The following is a 19676-nucleotide window of genomic DNA, read 5'->3' as shown; positions in this document are numbered from 1 at the left end:
GCTGCAACTTTATCCCATATTTTCAGGTAAAGTGGCTACTGCCACTACCGTCACCTTTGGTCCATATCCCTTAAATCTAAGGTTTATGTCTCTTAGTATCTTTGCACTTTATCTTTCTTGTAAATTGTTCCTTGTTTTTAGATTGTAAGTGTGCAAAAGGAGTAAGTCTTCTCTCCTTCTTTTTCGGTCTCTATTTAGAGCCCTCTCTTGTAGTTCTAAAATACATAGAGAAATATACAAAACCTTTTTGGGTTCTAAATTTTCACATGGTATCAGAGCAGGAACCATAGGGTCCTGTCTCTGTTTGTTCATTCATTCAAAAACCTTGTTTCGATCGTGCCTCATTCACTACAATGACAGAAGAAAGTTCCTCAAATCGTGAGGCTACAAGCTCCTCAAACTCCTTATCTCCCAGCATCATTCAAGGTGAAATCAATCCAAATTTGCGTCTATGCTCAGTGTTATTAAACGAGTTCAACTATCTACCTTGGTCTCGTGCCATTTCACTTGACTTAGGAGGAAGATCGAAGCTCGGGTATATCAATGGAAGCATCGGACCGCCTGAAAGATCATCCACATCACATGGTGCATGGCATGCAAACGACCAGTTGGTTATGTCCTGGATACTCAACTCCATGGAACCAAAGTTATCTGAACTCTTCAGTTACTCAGAGTCCTCTTTCACTCTCTGGGAATCCATTAAAGAAATGTATGGCAGTCAAAATAATGAAGCTCGTATTTTTCAGCTCAAAAAGGATATTGCTGGGCTAAGGCAAGGTGATCAATCCTTCGTCCAACATCTAGGAAACATCAAGTCCATGTGGAATGAACTTGACATGTATCGTCCACACTCAACCGATTCCGCTGTGCTCCTTAAAAGAGCTGATGAGGACAAAGTATTTCAATTTCTAGCAAGTCTAGGAGCTGAATATGAAGACCTTCGAAGCCACTTGTTGATGACTCCTGAGCTGCCCTCATTTAATGGTGTCTGTCAAGCTGTTCAAAGGGAAGAAACTCGAAGAAAAGTTATGCACATTGAGTCGAAATCAAATCCTGAGGCTAGGGTTTTCTCGAGCTATCATAAAAACACTGGTGAAAAAAATTTTGCCAGTAAGAAAGCAGACTGGAAATGCTCTCACTGCAACATGAAAGGTCACCTAAGGGACAAATGCTGGATCTTGCACCCGGAGTTAAAACCAAAATTTGATAAGGAAGGAAGAATGATCAAAGAAAGGAAAGGAATCAACCCTAAGGCCCTCCACTCATCCAGTTCTTAGACGGGTGGAATCTCAAATTTCACTGAGAATCCAATAGATCTGATAAATGAATTTGCAAACTTTCTTCAAAGACGAGGAGGCAACACTCAAATTGAGGAAGTGACCACTTCAACTCCTACTGCTATGCTCGGAAAATTTGCAGGTTTTTTGGCTGAGACCTCAACTTATGACAATGTCTCAGGTATCATCACTGCTCTCAAAACTGCACTTAATGAAATTAGTCATGATTGTTGGATTATAGACTCGGGTGCTACTGACCACATAACAAATCAGTCTTCTTGCTTGGATAAGTTTCAAAATACGCCTGAGTTTACACGGGTGTCTGTTGCAAATGGGAACGGAGAACCTATTCTGGGAAAAGGGAAACTTAAATTGTTAAGTGATAAGATTGAGTCAACAGCTTTATATGTACCTTCTTTCCCTTTCCAACTCCTGTCCATAAGTAAAATCACACGCACCCTAGATTGCCTTGCTATATTCTCTCCTCACAGTGTTGTATTTCAGGATCGGGTCACTCGGAAGAAGATTGGTGAAGGGTATCTCCTGAATGGACTCTATTACCTCTCAAAGAATTCCAAGTCTCTTAATCACCCCCTTGCAAGCCTCAGTCTCTCTCAAGATTACCACATTTGGCATCTTCGGTTGGCTCATCCCTCAGAACCTGTGATGACCAAACTTTTTCCCAATTTTTGTAAACCTACACATGCTTGTGAAATCTATCAAATGTCGAAAGCTACTAGGCTTCCTTTTGTTTCTTCCAAGTCTAGAACCTGTAAACTGTTTGAAATCATTCACTCAGATATCTGGGGTCCCTCTCGTGTAAGCTCTTTTGATGGATATAAATATTATGTCACCTTCGTTGATGATTACTCTCGGGTTACATGGGTCTACCTCTTGAAATCCAAAAGTGAGTTTTTTTATGCCTTTAAAGATTTTCATAAACTCATCATAAATCTATTTTCATCTAAGTTAAGCATACTGCAATCGGACAATGGCATTTAGTACACATCCAATAACATGTCTAATTACTTAAGTGATCATGGAATTTTGCATCAAACCAGTTGTGTTGGTACTCCACAGCAAAATGGTATAGCGAAAAGAAAGAATCGTGATTTGTTGGAGAAAACAAGGTCTCTTATGTTTCAAATGAATGTACCTAAAAGGTTCTGGTCACAAGCACTTCTCACTGCAGCGTACATCATCAATAGGTTACCTACTCGAGTTTTAAACTCAAAGTCTCCTGTTGAAGTAATGAAGGGAAGAAACATTGACATTTCACATCTCAGAACTTTCGGGTGCACTTGCTATGTTCATATTCAAGCAGCACATCGAGATAAGCTCGAACCTAGAGCTGTCAAATGTGTTTTTATGGGATACTCAAGCTCTCAAAAGGGATACAAATACTTTAATCCTCATAATGGTAAGGTTGGAGTCTCCAGAGATGTAAGATTTGATGAGCTTGCTTCTTTCTTTCGTAAAGACTGCAGTGAAGAGCCTCAGAGAAAGGATATTATGAACATCTTTCCATTACCTACTCCAGTAAATCTTCTTGAATCCCATTCTCAGAATGATTCTCTCGAACCTCACTCGGAGTCGGAACAACTTGAAGGTGAGGGAACATCTACAAGTGAACAAAGCACAACCCCTACCTCACAACCGTATGTAGCTCCTCGAAGAAATCCAACTCGGGACAGACATCCTCCTCCAAGGTTTCAAGAATACATTACTTACAATGCAAGACATCCTGTTTCAGAAGCCCTAACATATCACAAACTGTCAAAATCCCATGCTGCAATTCTAAATCAGATATCCTCGAATGTTGAACCAAGGAACTTCCATGAAGTTGCTCACAATCAAGTATGAAATGAAGCTATGCAAGAAAAGCTCAAGGCCTTAAATGACAATCACACATGGAGTGTAGTTGATCTACCAAAAGGGAAAAAGGCAGTAGGGAATAGATGGATATATAAGATCAAGTTCCATTCCAACGGCAGTATTGAACGACACAAGGCCCGACTGGTTGCCCGAGGATTCACTCAAACTTATGGTATCGACTACAAGGAGACATTTGCTCCTGTAGCTAAAATGAGCACAGTTCGAGTCCTGTTGTCCGTGGCAGTTAATCATAACTGGCCTCTATTCCAAATGGATGTGAAGAATGCATTTCTCCATGGTGACCTTGAAGAGGAGGTATACATGAAGCTCCCCCCTGGACACCCACAAGAAAGTGAAGTTAACAAAGTATGCAAGCTTCACAAGGCCATATATGGACTTAAACAATCCCCCCAAGCCTGGTACTCGAAGTTAAGCTCGGTTCTGGAGGTTGCGGGGTTCAAGAGGAGTCATGCCGATTCCTCTTTATTTGTTCGCAGTGGTCCAAATGGAAAATTAATTGTTCTTATATATGTGGATGATCTCATTATAACGGGGGACAACGTAGAAGAGATTGCTACTCTAAAATCCTCTATTCACCAACAGTTTGCAATCAAGGACTTGGGAACCCTAAAGTACTTCCTTGGCATTGAGATGGCAACCTCTGCCAAGGGTTTGTTTTTAAATCAACGCAAATATGTGCTTGACTTATTGGAGGAAGCTCACATGTTGGATTGCAAAGCTGCTCTCACTCCCCTTGTAAGCAAACTCCAACTTGATGACTCTAGTGAACTTCTGTCAAATCCTAGTGTCTATTAGGGATGGGCAAAATACCCATGGGTATGGGTAACCACAGTTACCCGCCCATTTAAAGTTGACGGTTATGGTTATGGGTAACCGTTTAGACAAATAAACGATTATGGGTATAACCGTTTATCCATGAAATTTAAATGGCCGGTTATGGGTATTATCCGCGATTATAACGGGTATCCATCGGTTATGGGTAATATTCATGGTTATAACGGGTATCCATTTACCCATTTAATTTAATATATGTAAAATTAAAAAAAAAATTAAAAACCCTCAGAGAATAAATTACAACTCTGTCACTCTCTCTCTCCGTCGCTCTCTCTCTGTACCTCTCTCTCCGTCGCTCTCTCTCTCTGCGCCTCTCTCTCTCTCCGCCTCTCGACTTCGTCACTCTCTCTCTCTCCGTCGCTCTCTCTCTCCGCAGCTCGCTCTCTCTCTCCATCGCTCTCTCTCTGCGCCTCTCTCTCCGTCGCTCTCTCTCCGTCGCTCTCGCTCTAAGGCAGTTGCTGAAGAGCCTCTGCAGCAATTCGCCTTGGAATTATTCAGTGTTTTGGAAGCTCAAGCACCAGAGTGATTTGTAAGCTTCTTTCCTTTTCCTCGGTTTTTGCTATGAATTATACTCTTGTTGAAAATTTTAATCTATTTATCCGTCCTTAGAATTCGGAAAGTAATTAATTAGTTAGTAATTTAGGGTTTGAGATTCTCCGGGATCAAAATTATCAACATAAACTCATCAAATACTTCCAAAACACAATAATCAAACTTTGGATTTGATATCTTAGCTTTGTCAGGGTTGTGGGCGGCGTTTCTTTTCATTTCGATCTTACTTCTTCTTCTTCTTCTTATTTTCTAATTATATGTTGTTCTTCCTCTGAAAATTTTTAATTTCCTTCTTTTAATTATACAGTTGTTATGCTCTGAATTTCTGACTTTTAGCTGTTTTGTATTAGGGTTTGGGATATAGGAAATTAGGACTGAGGAATTTAGGAAATTATGGATTCGAATTTCAGCTTATGTTTCTCAAATTCAGTTTTCAAGTTATGGGCCGGAGAGCTTTTCTTTTTGTTGTGCACTGAAACTTCAATTTGGTCCAAATTGTGTAAAGTTTTGAGAGGTTGTGTAAAATTTAGGGAATGCCATAAAAACAAACTGTGCAGTTTTTGATAGTCTTTCCTCTAAAGCAGATTTGCCTTAATTGTTCAGCTCACCCCAATTTCAAATTATGCCTCTGCGTGTGCAGCCGCGTAATTTATGATGTTCCTTGTATAGTGTTCTTTTGTTCAGCTCACACCTAAGAAATCCAATTATCCAGCAGTCCTAAAAATAAATAAATTCATGAACCAGAACCCCCAATTATGACAGTATAGTGTTCTTTTGTTCAATTGCTATCCTGTTTTTCTTTTATATTCTGAACTTGTATCCAACTGTTTCAACTAGTTCCAATATGGAGACTCAAAGGGAGAACCAAGATATTGAACCAATTAATCTTGATCAAGAATTGGACCTAAGTGAATCAAGCTTTGATGACACTGGTAAGAAGAGAAAAAGAACCTCAGTTGTCTGGCAGCATTTTGAGGAAAAAAGTTTTTGTGGAGAGGTGAAAGCTGTCTGTAACCATTGTAAAGCTAGGCTAGCATCGGGCTCCACTGTTGGTACTTCATCTTTACTTTCACATGTTAGAACATGTCCTGTATTGAGGACAAAGAAAAAGAGTCCAGTTATAACCGGTGATGGGTCTATTAAACATGGTGCATATAGTTTTGATGAAGGTAATGCTAGGAAAGAGCTAGCTTATATGATTATCTTACATGAGTATCCTTTATCTATGGTGGACCATTTGGGTTTTAAGAGGTTTTGCAATTCATTGCAACCCTTATTTAAGGTTATTTCTAGAAGTACTATCAAGAGGGATATTATGAAAGTATTTGAATGTGAAAAGGGAGAGACCATGAAGTTGTTGCAAATGAACAAGAGTAAAATTGCAATCACGACTGACATGTGGAAGTAATCAGAAGAGAGGGTTTATGGCTATCACTTCTCATTTTATCGATGCTTCGTGGACGCTTCAAAGTCGAATTCTAAGGTAATTTATCGAACCAATACCATATCTTTGTAATTTAAAGAAGTGTATCTGTGAAGTTTGGAAACTTTCTTGCGTTAGCTTTCATGCTTTTGACTAAGTTTGGAAACTTTTTGTTTCCTTTTTACATAATCTGGAATATGTCTTGTTTACTGATGGAAGAGATCTTGCTTCTGTGTATTAAATTTTAGTGTTGGATTTATTGCCTAGCACATCATGTTACTTTGAGTTATGATAATTAAGTTGTGTTTTATATCAGGTTTGCATATGTTCCATGCCCACATAATGCCGAGACACTTTCTGCTATAATGATAGATTGCTTATCAGAGTGGAATATTGATGGTAAGTTGTCTGCTCTCACAATAGATAATTGCTCTACAAATGATGCCATGATTGAGGATATAGTGACATATTGCAAGCTTTCACTTGTGTTAAACGGAGAATTATTTCATATGCGTTGTTGTGCTCACATACTTAATTTGATAGTTAAGGATGGATTGGATGTGATTAGGGATAGTATTGAGACTATTCGGAATAGTGTTGCATATTGGTCTGGGACAGCAAAAAGAGAGGAAAAATTTGTTAAGATAGCTCAACAAATGAAAATTAAGTTCTCTAGGAAGTTAGTCCTTGATTGTAAAACTAGGTGGAACTCGACGTATGTGATGCTTACCACTGCATTGGTATATAAAGATGTATTTCCTCGTTTAAAGCAACGTGAGCCTTCATATAAAAATGTTCCAAGTGAAGAAGATTGGGCGAAGACTAACATGATTGCTGAAAAGTTGGAGATCTTTCACCAAGTGACTGAGTTATTTTCTGGGATCAAATATCCCACATCAAATCTTTATTTTTCAAATGTGTGTCAGATTAGGATTGCAATCTGTAAGTGGCTTGAGTTTGACCATGTTGAAGTTAAGTTAATGGCAACAAGGATGTCAATCAAGTTTGAAAAGTATTGGCATAAAATTCATGGTGCTATGGCAATTGCAGCTATTTTGGATCCAAGGTTCAAGATGAAATTGATCAAGTATTATTTTTCTCTTATTTATAAAGAGAATGCTCCATCAGAAATTGAGAAAGTCTTTGACTTGGCTGTTAAGTTGGTCAAAGAGTATGAATTGAAGCATAGACCTGAGCATCGGTCTTCTGAATCTTCTTCTTCGACTGATTTTCCATCATAGTCATTTGATTTCAGAGTTGGTGATCCTTTAACATCTTATGACCAGTTTGTTATGGATTCTACCATCGGTAATGAACAATCTGACTTAGACCTATATTTGGGGGAGAAAGTCTTGCCTAGGACTCAAGATTTTGATATATTGTCGTGGTGGAAGACAAATGGGATTAAATATCCTATTTTGCATCAGATAGCTCGAGATATTTTGGCTATTCCTGTATCTACAGTAGCTTCAGAGTCTTCATTTAGTACTGGTGGTAGGATTATTAGTCCACACCGTAGCCGACTTCATTCAAGCACAGTGGAAGCACTCATGTGTTCTCGAGACTGGTTGTGGGGTCAGATGCGAGGTACTTACTGTAAAATTTCATATAAATTATGTATATGTTCAAAATTGTACTATTTTAGCCTAATTTTAATTTTTACTATTGAACCAGATTCAAACTCTACTCATGTTGAAGATTCTTCATTCGGTGATGATACTGATGTGAATGTGGTAAAAACTAATCTTTATTTTTATTTTTTACTTTGGAGTTATTGGTGATACTCATTCAATTTATGCATACTAATTCAATTATACATTTCTTTTGTAGGCCTCTTTTGGTGACAACGAGTCGATGATACTTTGTGATTGAACGTGTTCGAAACACAGATTTCAATTAGATGAAATTATATGAAATAATAGAGGGTTAACTCAGTTTTGTGATGAATTAGATGAAATTTGGTTGGTTTCGTATGGTTGTTTTTTGTTATCAGAAACACAGATTTATGATAACACTGATTGGTTTCGTATGGTTGGTTACGTATGTTCAAAACACTGATTGGTTGCTATACAGAAAAATATCGTTTGTAAACTATTATTTCAATTATTGGAATTATACGAGGACTTAAATGATTAAAATAGGGAAATGTATGCTAAAATGTACTTATAACGGTGTTTAATTGTCAGAAAATAAAAATTATGACAAATTTTTCTTTTGTAATTTTCAAATTGTTAAAAAAATAATGTAGACGGGAGAAAAAAAAGGGTAAATGGGTAAAAAAAAGGATAAACGGGCGAAAAAATAGGTAAATGGTTATGGTTATGGTTAAATGGGTAAATGGTTATGGGTAAATGGGTACACGGTTATGGGTATGGATAACCGTTTATAAACGGTTATGGTTATGGGTATAACCATTTATGTAATTACCCAACGGGTAAACGGTTATGCGGGTATGAACATAAACGGTTATGGGTAAAATAACCGCGGTTACCTGCCCGCATAACCATTGCCCATCCCTAGTGTCTATCAACGTATGGTAGGGAAGTTAATCTACCTTACAATTACTCGGCCTGACATTGCTTATTCCGTAAGCCTTATCAGTCAATTCATGCACTCTCCTACTCTACTCCACTGGGAGATTGTCAAAAGAATACTCAGATACTTGAAGGGGTCAATTGGCAGAGGCTTGCTCTTAAAGAACCATGGCTCAAATCACATTATGGCATACACAGATGCTGATTGGGCAGGTAATGCACTCAATCGAAAGTCTACCACCGGGTTCTGCACGTTTGTTGGTGGAAATCTCGTGACTTGGAAGAGTAAAAAGCAGACTGTGATTGCACGATCAAGTGCAGAGGCGGAGTATAGAGCCATGGCAGCCACGGTGTGTGAAATTAATCTGGTTAAAGCGTCTTCTAGCAGATCTTGGCTATATCGACAATGAACCTATGTCCTTGTTTTGTGATAACCAAGCTGCCATGCATATTGCTTCTAACCCAGTGTTTCATGAGCGCACCAAACACATCGAAGTGGATTGTCACTACATTCGTGCTCAAGTTCAATCCAAAGTTATCAACACCATTTACACTCGCAGTCACGATCAGCTTGCAGACTTGTTCACAAAGGCTTTGGACTCTACTCATCTTCAAAGGCTACTGAGCAAGCTTGGATCAATTAACCCATTTGATCCAGCTTGAGGGGGAGTATTGAAACTAGGGGTGGGCAAACGGGTCCTGGACCCGCGGGTCGGGGCGGGTCCTCGCGGTTCGGGACAGGTTCGGGGCGGGTCTAAATATTTTGAAGAAGAAACGGGGCGGGGCGGGGCGGGGTGGAGGAATTGACGGGGCGGGGCGGATCCAAATATCAAGAGTAACGGGCCCCCGGCCCGAACCGTTTATAGTGTGGGATTATTCACACCTCCACACTTCTCCACCATTCGATTGGATTTTTTTCCTTACCGAGTCTTATCTTAAACGGAAACATTCCTCTCCTCCTCGACAGCAGCCATCGCCAATTCTCCATCTCTGTCTCTCTCTCTCTGGTGACTTGCGAGGTACGACCACCATCACCAACCACATCACCGCCGAGTCCAGTTCGAGTCTCATCCCCAGTCCAGTCCGAATCTCCTCCCTCATCTCTCGATCTCTCTCGATCTGTTCCATCTCAATCTCCTCCCGATCTCCTCCATCTCGATCTCCTCTCTGTTGATCTCATCCTTCCCGATCTCCTCCATCTCAATCTCATCTCTATCGATCTCCTCCATCTCTCTCTCTCTTTCCCACAATCTCTCTCTCTCCCCCCATCTCACCCGCCTTAAACCCAGCTAAACCCCTTTCTTCCTCTCGTCTTCCCCAATTTTCACAAAGCACTACTGGATTCTCGCAATTTCACAAACCACTACCATTGTCGCTGACTTCTTTAATCTAAATCAAGCATGTTGCTGCAAATGACGATTCCGATGATGTCTGGCCTCGATGTTGGTCTCAAATGACTCATCAACACCCGAGGTACCTTCTAGGCCCATTGCATGTGAACATCTTATTCAAATTTGTGAAAAATCCGTTTAAATTTCTGAGCTTTTGAGGGTTCTTCGTTTAACCTATGGGTTTTTTTGACGTTTCTATATGAGATTTAGTATTTATTTTCTAGAGTTTTTAGAATACTTTGATTAAATTTGTGAGTTTGGTAGTGGTATTTATGAAATGATTGTTAGGTTTTATGCGGCAGATGTGAGGGTGGAGAGCTTCGAGGTGCTCGACAAGTGCAAGAGGAAGGTTGTGGTGATGGAAAATCTGACGGTGATGGTGGAGCGGGTCTGGATCTGGGTCGGGCTAGGCTTGGCCGAGACGATGAGCGAGTTGAAGAAAAGGGTACCCGTGACCCGGCCCGAATCGGCCCGTTTCAACCGGGCCGGGTAATGTGCGGTTCCTATACTAGAAAATCCAATCCTCGCCCCGTCCCGGCCCGTTTCGTTTAAGCTCCGGTTCCTACAAACTTAGGTTCGGCCCGCCCCGCCCCGGCCCGTGCCCATCCCTAATTGAAACTAGACACAACATACTCTATGATGTCAAGTTGCAGCTGCAACTTTATCCCATATTTTCAGGTAAAGTGGCTACTGCCACTACGTCACCATTGGTCCATATAGCTGCAACTTTATTCCATATTTTCAGGTAAAGTGGCTACTGCCACTACCGTCACCCTTGGTCCATATCCCTTAAATCTAGGGTTTATGTCTCTTAGTATCTTTGCACTTTATCTTTCTTGTAAATTGTTCCTTGTTTTCAGATTGTAAGTGTGCAAAAGGAGTAAGTCTTCTCTCCTTCTTTTTTGGTCTCTATATAGAGCCCTCTCTTGTAGTTCTAAAATACATAGAGAAATATACAAAACCTTTTTGGGTTCTAAATTTTCACATTTTTCAACGACTTTGAATAGTGCCCTCTCTCTCTCTCTCTCTCTCTCTCTCTCTCTCTCTCTCCCCATGGAAATACATCTCTATCCCTTCCAGAACATCTCTTTACTTCTTGTGATCACAACTACCATATGCCTTTTTCATGTCCGAAAATCTTCTGCTGCGGATGACGATCGATACCTCAACTGTAGCGCATCGTTCCACTGCGTAAATTTTCGGGATGTTCATTACCCTTTTTGGGGATCAAGCCGGCCAGATTATTGTGGCTACCCCGATTTCAAGCTCAACTGCAGCGGAGATGCTCCCGTGATCTCATTTGAAGGCCAAGATTATCGAGTCCTCGATATAAATCAATCTACAAGTACTCTACGGGTTGCTAGAACGGACTTTTGGAACAACGTTTGTCCGGTGTCACTTGCCAATACAACCATAAAATCAAGCCTTGTCGAAAATACTTCGGATGTTGAAGAAGTACTGCTGTTCTACGACTGTCCCCCGCTCAACATTCCTCTTCCAATTCAGCCCACAAGTCAGTTCAGTTGCAGCATAAACAGTACTGCCACTTCCATTAATTACTTTGTCACAAATTTAGGGTTGCCGAATATTAGTGGTAACTGCAACACGACCGTCACTGCCAGCATTTCTCAATCTGCAGCTGCAAATCTGGTGTTGAATTCGTCGAAGGATAATCTGGTTGCTGCACTTGATTCCGGGTTTGGGTTGAAGTGGGATGCAAGTAATACCTTGTGTGACCAATGTCGAGGGTCAAGGGGTTAGTGCGGGTACAATATATCTTCGGCTGAATTCACCTGCTTCTGTAAGGATGGACATACTCCCTCAAACTGTGAAGGTATGCGCCTAAACATCTTTCCACTACGTTTATGATAGAATTAGACTATCAGTCTAACCCAAAACCAATTAACAATACGCGGAATAAACTTTAGATTCCTGACCAGGATTGATGCGCTCAACAATCTGGGTCTTAGACAATACGCTGGTGTTTGAAGGGTTAGATTGACGCCCCTTTTTAGTTTTTGTCCTCCAATTTTAGTACTTTGTACTATGGCAAGGCTTCCTCAGCAACCAATGCGTTGCCTCAAATTAGAGAACCATCTACATTTGTTAGAACAAGTACATATTCTACTCTAACAAGTTAATAGATTGAACGGATATGAAATTAGAATTTGAAGTGCATAAATTGTCAAGCAGGATTTTCTTAGATAGCTAAGAAAATTTAAATTACCAATTTAGGATGGTTTTATATCCATTTATTTTAGGCTTTAGCACGTATTCATTTGTTTTTTGTTAGAGACTAAGGAAAATGCATGAGAGAAATGATAGATGAAAGAGGGCGGAGGAAGGATGGTGGAATGTGGAAGTAATCTATACGGAATTAATGGAAGAGACGAACTTTAAGAGCATGTAACACACATTATGTGCTCGTGCGCCAATTCTCTGTTTTTAAATTAGTGATCTAACTATGCGCTCTTCTTAACTTTCATCTTTTCCTAAACTAGTGATCTAACTTTGTGCTATGCTAAATTTTCTCCTATTCTCTGTTCTTAAACTACTTTTTAAAATTTTATCTTATTCTCTAGAAAGAAAGGAATTTCAGCACACCATTTTCTCCTTGTGCATTCTTCTAAGTTTGCTCCCATTCTTTGTGATTTTTTTTTTCTTTTGAACAAACGATATTATGTATACTAAGGGGGAGAGAGTGAGCTTAGCCTCACAATGGGCTAGCAATAATGTGGTTCAAATTCGCCTTTGATGAGAATCAAACTTAAGATATTTCACTTATAAGTGAAGAAAAATACAACTAGACCGTAGTACTAAGTGGTTGCTCCACACTCTTTGTTCTTAAACTAGTGCTATAACCATGCTCACTACCAAATAACTTTCTCACTCTTATTGTGGGCTCTCACAATCCCATCCATTTTCTTTCACATTACCATGACCATGACAAAAGCCATGTGGCATTCGATGGGAAACTTCAAGTTGGGTGGGTGCCCTCTTTTTCCTGACTTCTTAATAAAAGCTTTTCCAAATTATGCTTCTAGATTCCAATCTCCGATTAGGGTGGCCATTTTCCATGCCAAAACAAAACCAACTCACTCACATCACATGTGTGTCATATGTAGGTGCATGTTTAGGCCAATGCAAATAACCTTGGCAGAATGTTGACATATATTGCTATTAAAAAACTATTTTTGTATTTGATAACGTGTTAGTTTCTCAACAATATTAACACAAGAATTGTGATCATGTGATATAATTTGCATCCATTAATCAAGAGAATGCATTATACTATTTTTGGGGTATGTGTCGAGGATAGATTTAAGAGAAATATTAAGGAGATTTTCTCAAAATTGAGATTTTTCATGAACTCTTTATCACCTCATGTTTTTGCCAAAATATTTTATTAATGTTAGCACGAGAATTTACGTTAAACGAGGAGGTCGCAGAGAGTATATAAAAAATCTCACTTTTGAGAGAGTTTCTTTTGCATTTCTCTAGATTTAAAGTAGGATATCTCCTAATACAAACAACATAATTCGCACAGTTAATTCTCTTTTCTTGTCATCTAACAATTATTTTGGAAAGCCGCCAAGTTCCTCGTACTAGATGTCTAAATAAATCGACCCAAAAAAAAAGTCTAAACAAATTCTAATGTTGAAATTAAAATTTAAGAACATTTGCTTGCTTTGCATTGGAAGATCGTTTGAGTGTAATTCAGTTGCAAACACTTCTGCCAAAAATTTCTTAGGTACAACTTTTTTTAATTTTATTTTGGGTCAAATTTCTTAGCTAGGTACAGTTCAGGGAAAATTTCTTCGATGTTTTGATGTTTGTTGAAAAAAGCACATGCATCACATCATCCCACATGTTTAATGCATTAAACTATTAAGGAAAAGGATCCGGTCAGGATCATTTTCACGATGTAATTATATTCGTTCATTGTATATTATACGGTCAGTTTTTGTTGGGTATTATTTATATTTACTTTTAAATTTTAAACTTTAAATAATTTTTAACCTTACGATGTACAATAAACGGACATGATTACAAGATGTTCGGTCCGAAAAAGGATCCTCCTCCGGATCCTTTTCCAACTATTAAAAGGTAGGTCCATTTCATCAAATTCTTGATGGAGATTGTCCTTATTTAATGACCTAATATGCTTTAACAATTCCTATACTTGGTCAATCAAACATGGCTTCATGTGCGCACTCGTTCACCTTTAGGAAAAATATTCAGCACACCTCTTTTTACTTGGATATAGTGATATACTCTTTGTTTAAGTATTATTTTTTCATTTAATTAGGACTAACTCAGTTTATTGTTCTGATATTTCTTAATTTTCAACATTTCATACATTAAGTTTTTTCGTACTAGTACCTTAAGCCATAATTCTAAGATGAAAAAAATTTGATATATGAAATCTTGAAAACCAAGAAGTTTCGGGACAGTAAATTGAGATAGGAAGAAAAAATCTGATTTTTTTTAGTATAAGCAATATTTTACACTAATCTACACTAAAGAACAAAGAAGAATTTCAACACAAAACCCAATAAGTTGAATATAAAAATCCTAACTACCAGAACAATTTATCACTTGCTATTCAATTTAAAAACTAAAAACAAACAACACACGATTAAAATAAGTATGAAAATCTCATCGCAGATACATAGGTAGTAGAAGTCTTCTACCTAGAAAATCAAGTCTAAAGATTGTATGACATTCTTTTAATCCACTTGGGTTTCATCCACATTGCTTGACTCAAACCTTTTAATAGTTAACCAAGAGTCATACTAATTCACAAATACATAACAAGAATTATAGAATTAAAGGACAAATAACACTAAAATAGTTTCTAAATTATCAAAATGCCCATCAATTATTGAACAAATATAATTCCATACCGTATAAACATTAACTTTTTTTTTAACAAACGATAATATCTATACTAAAATGGTAAGAAGTGGGCTAAACTTTATAATAAACTTGTTATAATAATATGAACATAAGTCAAATATAATACCTCTTACGTATGAATGAAGAATAACACCACTTAAACGTATTAATACCGACGTCAACTAGCAGCCCCGAAAACTATTCAAAAGCGGCGTGCAATCCGCTACCCCCACATAAAAGTCCAACAGTTCCAAGTCAACAAACCACAGCCCACCACGTCATCACAAAACCTCCACTCTTATTAGATTTCATCACTTCCCGCCTCGTCTGCCCCGCTGTCGTTTCATTCCCCCTTCCCGCAATGCTCCCACTCCTCTTCCTCCTCTTCCTTTTCTTTTTCTTCTGCTCCGTCGACGTTACGAGATCATTCCCCGCCGATGCCGACCTCTCCAACTGCACCCAAACCTTCGACTGCGGGCCCTTCCGGAACCTCACCTACCCCTTCACCGGCGGGAGCCGCCCCTCCTACTGCGGCCCACCGGAGTTCCACCTCAGCTGCGTCGATGACTCGCCTGAGTTGACCATCGCGTCGCTGAGCTACCGGGTTCTCAAACTCAACCCGGTTCACCAGAACCTCACCCTCGCCCGCTCCGACCTCTGGAACTCGACCTGCACCGACAAACTCGCGAACTCGACTCTCGAGTCCGTGTTCTTCAGCTACGATGAGGACGACGACATGGACGTCACCATTTTCTACGGCTGTAATTCCACCTTAATCACTCCTAAACCTAAGAACTGGTTTCTCTGCGACCTTAACTTGACTTTCGACGACGCTTATTACGTGATCGGGCCGGTACCGGTCGATCCGATCATGAGCGGGTTCAAGTGCTCCGTCGGGATTACGGTGCCGATTCTCAAAACCACGGCGGCGGTGCTGGTCGCCAACCGGTCTCTGTTTGGAGAGGCGATCATGACCGGCTTCAATGTCAATTATACCAACCCGTACGAGAAGCAGTGCGCTAAGTGTCTAAATGTCAATGGGCTTTGCGGGTTTGACTCGGATAAGAACCGACCCGTTTGCATTTGCGGCAATCGAGTCTGTAATCCAGCAGGTATTTCTTTTTCTCGGGTATTGTAGAGTTTACTTCTAGTAGTTTTGGGCAAGTTTTAGGCTGTGCTTGGAGTGCCCAAATTTGAAAATTTACTGTGTTTTGGTATTTTTCCTGACCTCGCAAAACGAGAAGCCTACTTAAAGTTCTTCTAAGTTTGCTCCCCTTCTTTGTTTTCTCAAACCAGTGCTGTAACCATGTTCAATACCAATTAACTTTCTCACTCTTATTGTGGGCGCTCACAATTCCGTCCAGTTTCTTTCATATTACCATGACAAAACCCATGTGGCTTTCCATGGGAAACGAAACTTCAAAGTGGGTGCCCTCTTTTTTCTGATTTCTTTTCGATTTGGTAACCAATTATCTCTTCATAATATTCAAAGCTGGGGGCATATGAAAGATGAGTTCTGTTTTTATTCTAAAAAACAAATAAAGCTTCAGAAGAGGTAGACCCAAAAGTGACGGTGCTGTACAGGGACAATGGACAATGGAAACTTTGTTGTCAATGATGATATAGGAGCTGATCAATTGTTATAGCAGAGCTTTGATCACCTTTGTGATACCCTGCTACGAAGCCAGCTCCTGGGATACGGTATTAATTCTGGAACGAGGACTGCCATGACTTCCTGGAAAAGTGAAAGCGATCCGTCAACTGGGATATTCTTGCTTGGAATTTCCCAAGAGACGCCGTCACAAATATTCACCAATCTGCAACTGCAAGTGCTTGGAAGGGTTCGTACCCAAGTCAGACGGGAAATGGAGCAGTGGAAACTGGATGGGAGGGTGTGTGAGGAAAACCAAATTGTTTTGTGAAAGATACACAAATATGTCATTCACATTGAGAGGAAAAGAAGATGATGATGGGTTTCTGAAGCTGGTAGGGTTCAAAGTACCAGATTCTCATGAGTTTGTGTCTTTGGATTCTGACAGCACATCCGCCGACTGCAAGACAGTGCGCCTAAATAATTGTTCTTACAAAGCGTATGCACTTGTTTATAAAATAGGGGGCTTAATCTGGTCCAAACACCTCGCTCATATGCAGGAGTTTCCCTCTGATGGTGTAGATGTTTATATTCACCAAGCATGCACAGAACTAGCATATGAACTAATGATACTAGTGCTTGATGCCTTTTTTTTTTTGGGTTCAAAAGTGCTTGAAGCCTTGGACAACTCTATTTATCAAGCAGTAACTTTTCTTTTCCTATATATCTCATGCTTGTTTTTGTATTGTAAATATTACAGGTAAAGGAAAGCCAATAAAGTTAATTGCAAGCCTTGCGGTTGTTTGTTTTATCGGTGTATTGGGTGCCATAGTGTTCGGTTTCTGCAGGATGAGAGCTAAGCAAAAAGGTAATTAAGTGAAAGAGATCGAGGTGTTGGATTAATATAATGCATTAGCAGATTATCTCTCAAAACTTTGTAAGTTGTTTTGCTTTGATTCAGTGTTCGCTGTGTATATTTGCAAAATCAGGACACATCAAATTAACAAGGAAACACATCAAAATAACAAGGGACACCCTTCAAGAATATATAGGTGGAAAACATGATCTGTCTGAGTTAATGATCTATGATTTTGATAGCATATTAGTTGCTACGGACAATTTCAGCATAGAAAACAAACTCGGGCAAGGAGGCTTTGGTCCAGTTTATTGGGTAATTATTATTATTTTTATGATAGGTACAGAGAGACAGACATGAATGCAATGATTTATTTGTCGACTTTGTGTAGGGTAAGCTAGCAGAAGGGAAGGAAATAGCAGTAAAAAAACTATCCAGTACCTCAGGGCAAGGTGTAGTGGAGTTCAAGAATGAAATGTTATTGATCTCCAATCTCCAACACAAAAATCTGGTCCGAATCATGGGTTGCTGCGTTAAAGAGGATGAGAAGTTACTGATTTATGAGTTCATGGCAAACAAAAGCTTGGATACTTTTCTTTTCGGTTAGTTTCAATTGCACTTTACTGCAATTTCTTATCTTTAGATTCTAATCGGTGGATTGATCGATTATTTGATGATCAGATTCGACGAGAAGAGCAATGCTTGATTGGGGTACACGTTTTAATATTATTCAAGGTGTTGCCAGAGGGCTTGTTTATCTCCATCACGATTCGTATTTGAAGGTAATACATAGAGATCTAAAAGTGAGCAACATTCTTTTGGATGAGAAAATGAACCCAAAAATTTCAGATTTTGGATTGGCACGTTCAGTTGAAGGGACACAGAATTTAGAAAATACTCATAGAGTTGCCGGAACGCGGTAAGATTCATGTCTTTCTATATATTGTTGAACATGTCATTCGCAACCAAAAGTTCTAATGGTTAGCATTGCATAATGAAATCTTAACCGACTCCTCCTGTTTGGATAGAAACTGCTAATTAGTTGCATCGATCACATTACATAAGTATTTTTTGGTAACATTGTTCTTAAAAGGAAGAAACCAAACACTTATGTCAGCTACATATATACTAATGAGTTTCATGTTCGTGCAGTGGATATATGTCTCCGGAGTATGCCATGGGTGGAATATTTTCTCAAAAATCTGATGTCTACAGCTTTGGGGTCTTGGTATTGGAGATTATCAGCAGCAAGAAGAATACCGCCTTCTATATCTATGATCGACAGCTAGGCTTACTAGCCTATGCATGGCAGCTATGGAAGGAAGGCAGGGAATTGGAGTTGGTAGATGAAATGCTGGAGGCTGAATCATATTCGGCTTCAGAAGTAATGAAATGTGTGCATATTGGGCTGCTTTGTGTACAGGACAATGCGATGGATAGGCCGAGCATGCCGGATGTAGTTTTTATGCTAAATGGTTCCACAACGGTAATTGGTGGTGCACAACCTAAGCAGCCTCTATTCACTATCCAAAACACAGTCTCTCATCCTCAACCACAGCCTTCGAATACTTTCCTCACAAATGAAGCTACAATGACACTGATTGAAGGACGCTAGATGTATGCTCCTGACAGTGGTGGAGGTTGGCCAATCCTGCTTGCTTATGCGGCATATCTGTAATGCCCTTTATGTTTGTAACCGGTGACAGACTATTTCCTAGATGTTTTTGAGGCACCCTTCTGGACCTATATATATTTCCATTGTGGATGGATTTTTTGAATGCAATTTCTACTCAGATAATAAAAAAAAAATGAGACTATAGTTATACTTTTTATTTGGAAGGAATTAGAGAGGATTAACTATGAAGGAAATTCATCCCTTGTAATCCTACATTATCGAGAGATTGAAACTCATAAGTTTTCTTTATGATTAGTTCATCTTCTACGTTTATAGGCTAACATAATTTTTACCTTAATTTAGCGGTCTATCTATTTCAATTTAATTTTAGATATCAAAGAAGGCTTTAATATAGCGACTGTTGAACTATGGTTGTTAGTGCAATATGGTTGTCTAAACTATGGTCGTTAGGCCCTTTTTCAACTACTTAATTAAAAGTAAACAACCCTTACAGAGAGCCTTCGAGACCGTAGGAGATAGGTAGGTGGTGTTGAGAAAAAATTAGAATAAACAACTCTAAATTTTATATGTCAAAGAAGAAATTCACTTGAAAATTTGAGACACAACAAAAGACTTTATTAAACTGAAAATATTACAAAGAAAGCTCTCAACTCTCACAAACACTCAACACACTATAAGACTTGTAGTCTTACTTTCTTCTTCACTTCTCGATTTCTTGGTTGCTTGCTTGCATTACAACACACATACATACATATTTATAGTGAGGTTTGCCGACTTTAAAGTTGGC

The 19676-nt window shown here is 39.2% G+C and overlaps 4 protein-coding genes across 5 annotated transcripts; all 4 read left to right on the top strand.

Moving 5' to 3' along the window:
• Window positions 1–223: 223 nt before the first annotated feature.
• On the top strand, window positions 224–2146 carry LOC139193735 (uncharacterized). The gene is made up of 2 exons (XM_070817328.1): window positions 224–1458; window positions 1782–2146. Exon 1 carries the CDS (start codon window positions 354–356, stop codon window positions 1275–1277), a length of 924 nt encoding a protein of 307 aa, XP_070673429.1. The 5' UTR covers window positions 224–353; the 3' UTR covers window positions 1278–1458; window positions 1782–2146.
• A 3257-nt stretch (window positions 2147–5403) lies between these two features.
• LOC139193467 (zinc finger BED domain-containing protein RICESLEEPER 2-like) lies at window positions 5404–5967 on the top strand. The gene has a single exon (XM_070816491.1). The coding sequence runs from the start codon at window positions 5404–5406 to the stop codon at window positions 5965–5967; it is 564 nt and encodes a 187-aa protein (XP_070672592.1).
• Window positions 5968–10960: 4993 nt separating this feature from the next.
• Window positions 10961–11668, top strand: LOC139193466 (LEAF RUST 10 DISEASE-RESISTANCE LOCUS RECEPTOR-LIKE PROTEIN KINASE-like 2.1). Its single transcript, XM_070816490.1, has one exon. It carries the CDS (start codon window positions 10961–10963, stop codon window positions 11666–11668), a length of 708 nt encoding a protein of 235 aa, XP_070672591.1.
• Window positions 11669–14924: 3256 nt separating this feature from the next.
• Window positions 14925–19177, top strand: LOC139193774 (G-type lectin S-receptor-like serine/threonine-protein kinase At1g61370). 2 transcript variants are annotated; one of them, XM_070817405.1, is made up of 7 exons: window positions 14925–15918; window positions 17158–17265; window positions 17387–17568; window positions 17645–17855; window positions 17935–18035; window positions 18103–18172; window positions 18406–18547. In XM_070817405.1, exons 1-6 carry the CDS (start codon window positions 15168–15170, stop codon window positions 18142–18144), a joined length of 1395 nt encoding a protein of 464 aa, XP_070673506.1. In that variant the 5' UTR covers window positions 14925–15167; the 3' UTR covers window positions 18145–18172; window positions 18406–18547. The 2 variants fall into 2 exon arrangements, with proteins under 2 accessions (XP_070673506.1, XP_070673505.1); XM_070817404.1 differs by having other exon boundaries at window positions 14935–15918; window positions 17935–18172; window positions 18406–19177.
• The last annotated feature ends 499 nt before the right edge of the window (window positions 19178–19676 follow it).

Source organism: Malus domestica, chromosome 17, assembly GCF_042453785.1.
Source record: "Malus domestica chromosome 17, GDT2T_hap1".
NCBI lineage: Eukaryota > Viridiplantae > Streptophyta > Magnoliopsida > Rosales > Rosaceae > Malus > Malus domestica.
This window is presented reverse-complemented; position numbering and strand designations above follow the sequence as displayed.

Bases quoted from the DNA above. Each gene is read 5' to 3' on its own strand.
- LOC139193466 (XM_070816490.1), top strand. From the start codon at position 10,961: ATGGAAATACATCTCTATCCCTTCCAGAACATCTCTTTACTTCTTGTG.
- LOC139193774 (XM_070817404.1), top strand. From the start codon at position 15,168: ATGCTCCCACTCCTCTTCCTCCTCTTCCTTTTCTTTTTCTTCTGCTCC. The intron at 15,919-17,157 runs GTATTTCTTTTT...TAAATATTACAG, and splicing joins TCGAGTCTGTAATCCAGCAG to GTAAAGGAAAGCCAATAAAG. The intron at 17,569-17,644 runs GTAATTATTATT...GACTTTGTGTAG, and splicing joins GCTTTGGTCCAGTTTATTGG to GGTAAGCTAGCAGAAGGGAA.
- LOC139193735 (XM_070817328.1), top strand. From the start codon at position 354: ATGACAGAAGAAAGTTCCTCAAATCGTGAGGCTACAAGCTCCTCAAAC.
- LOC139193467 (XM_070816491.1), top strand. From the start codon at position 5,404: ATGGAGACTCAAAGGGAGAACCAAGATATTGAACCAATTAATCTTGAT.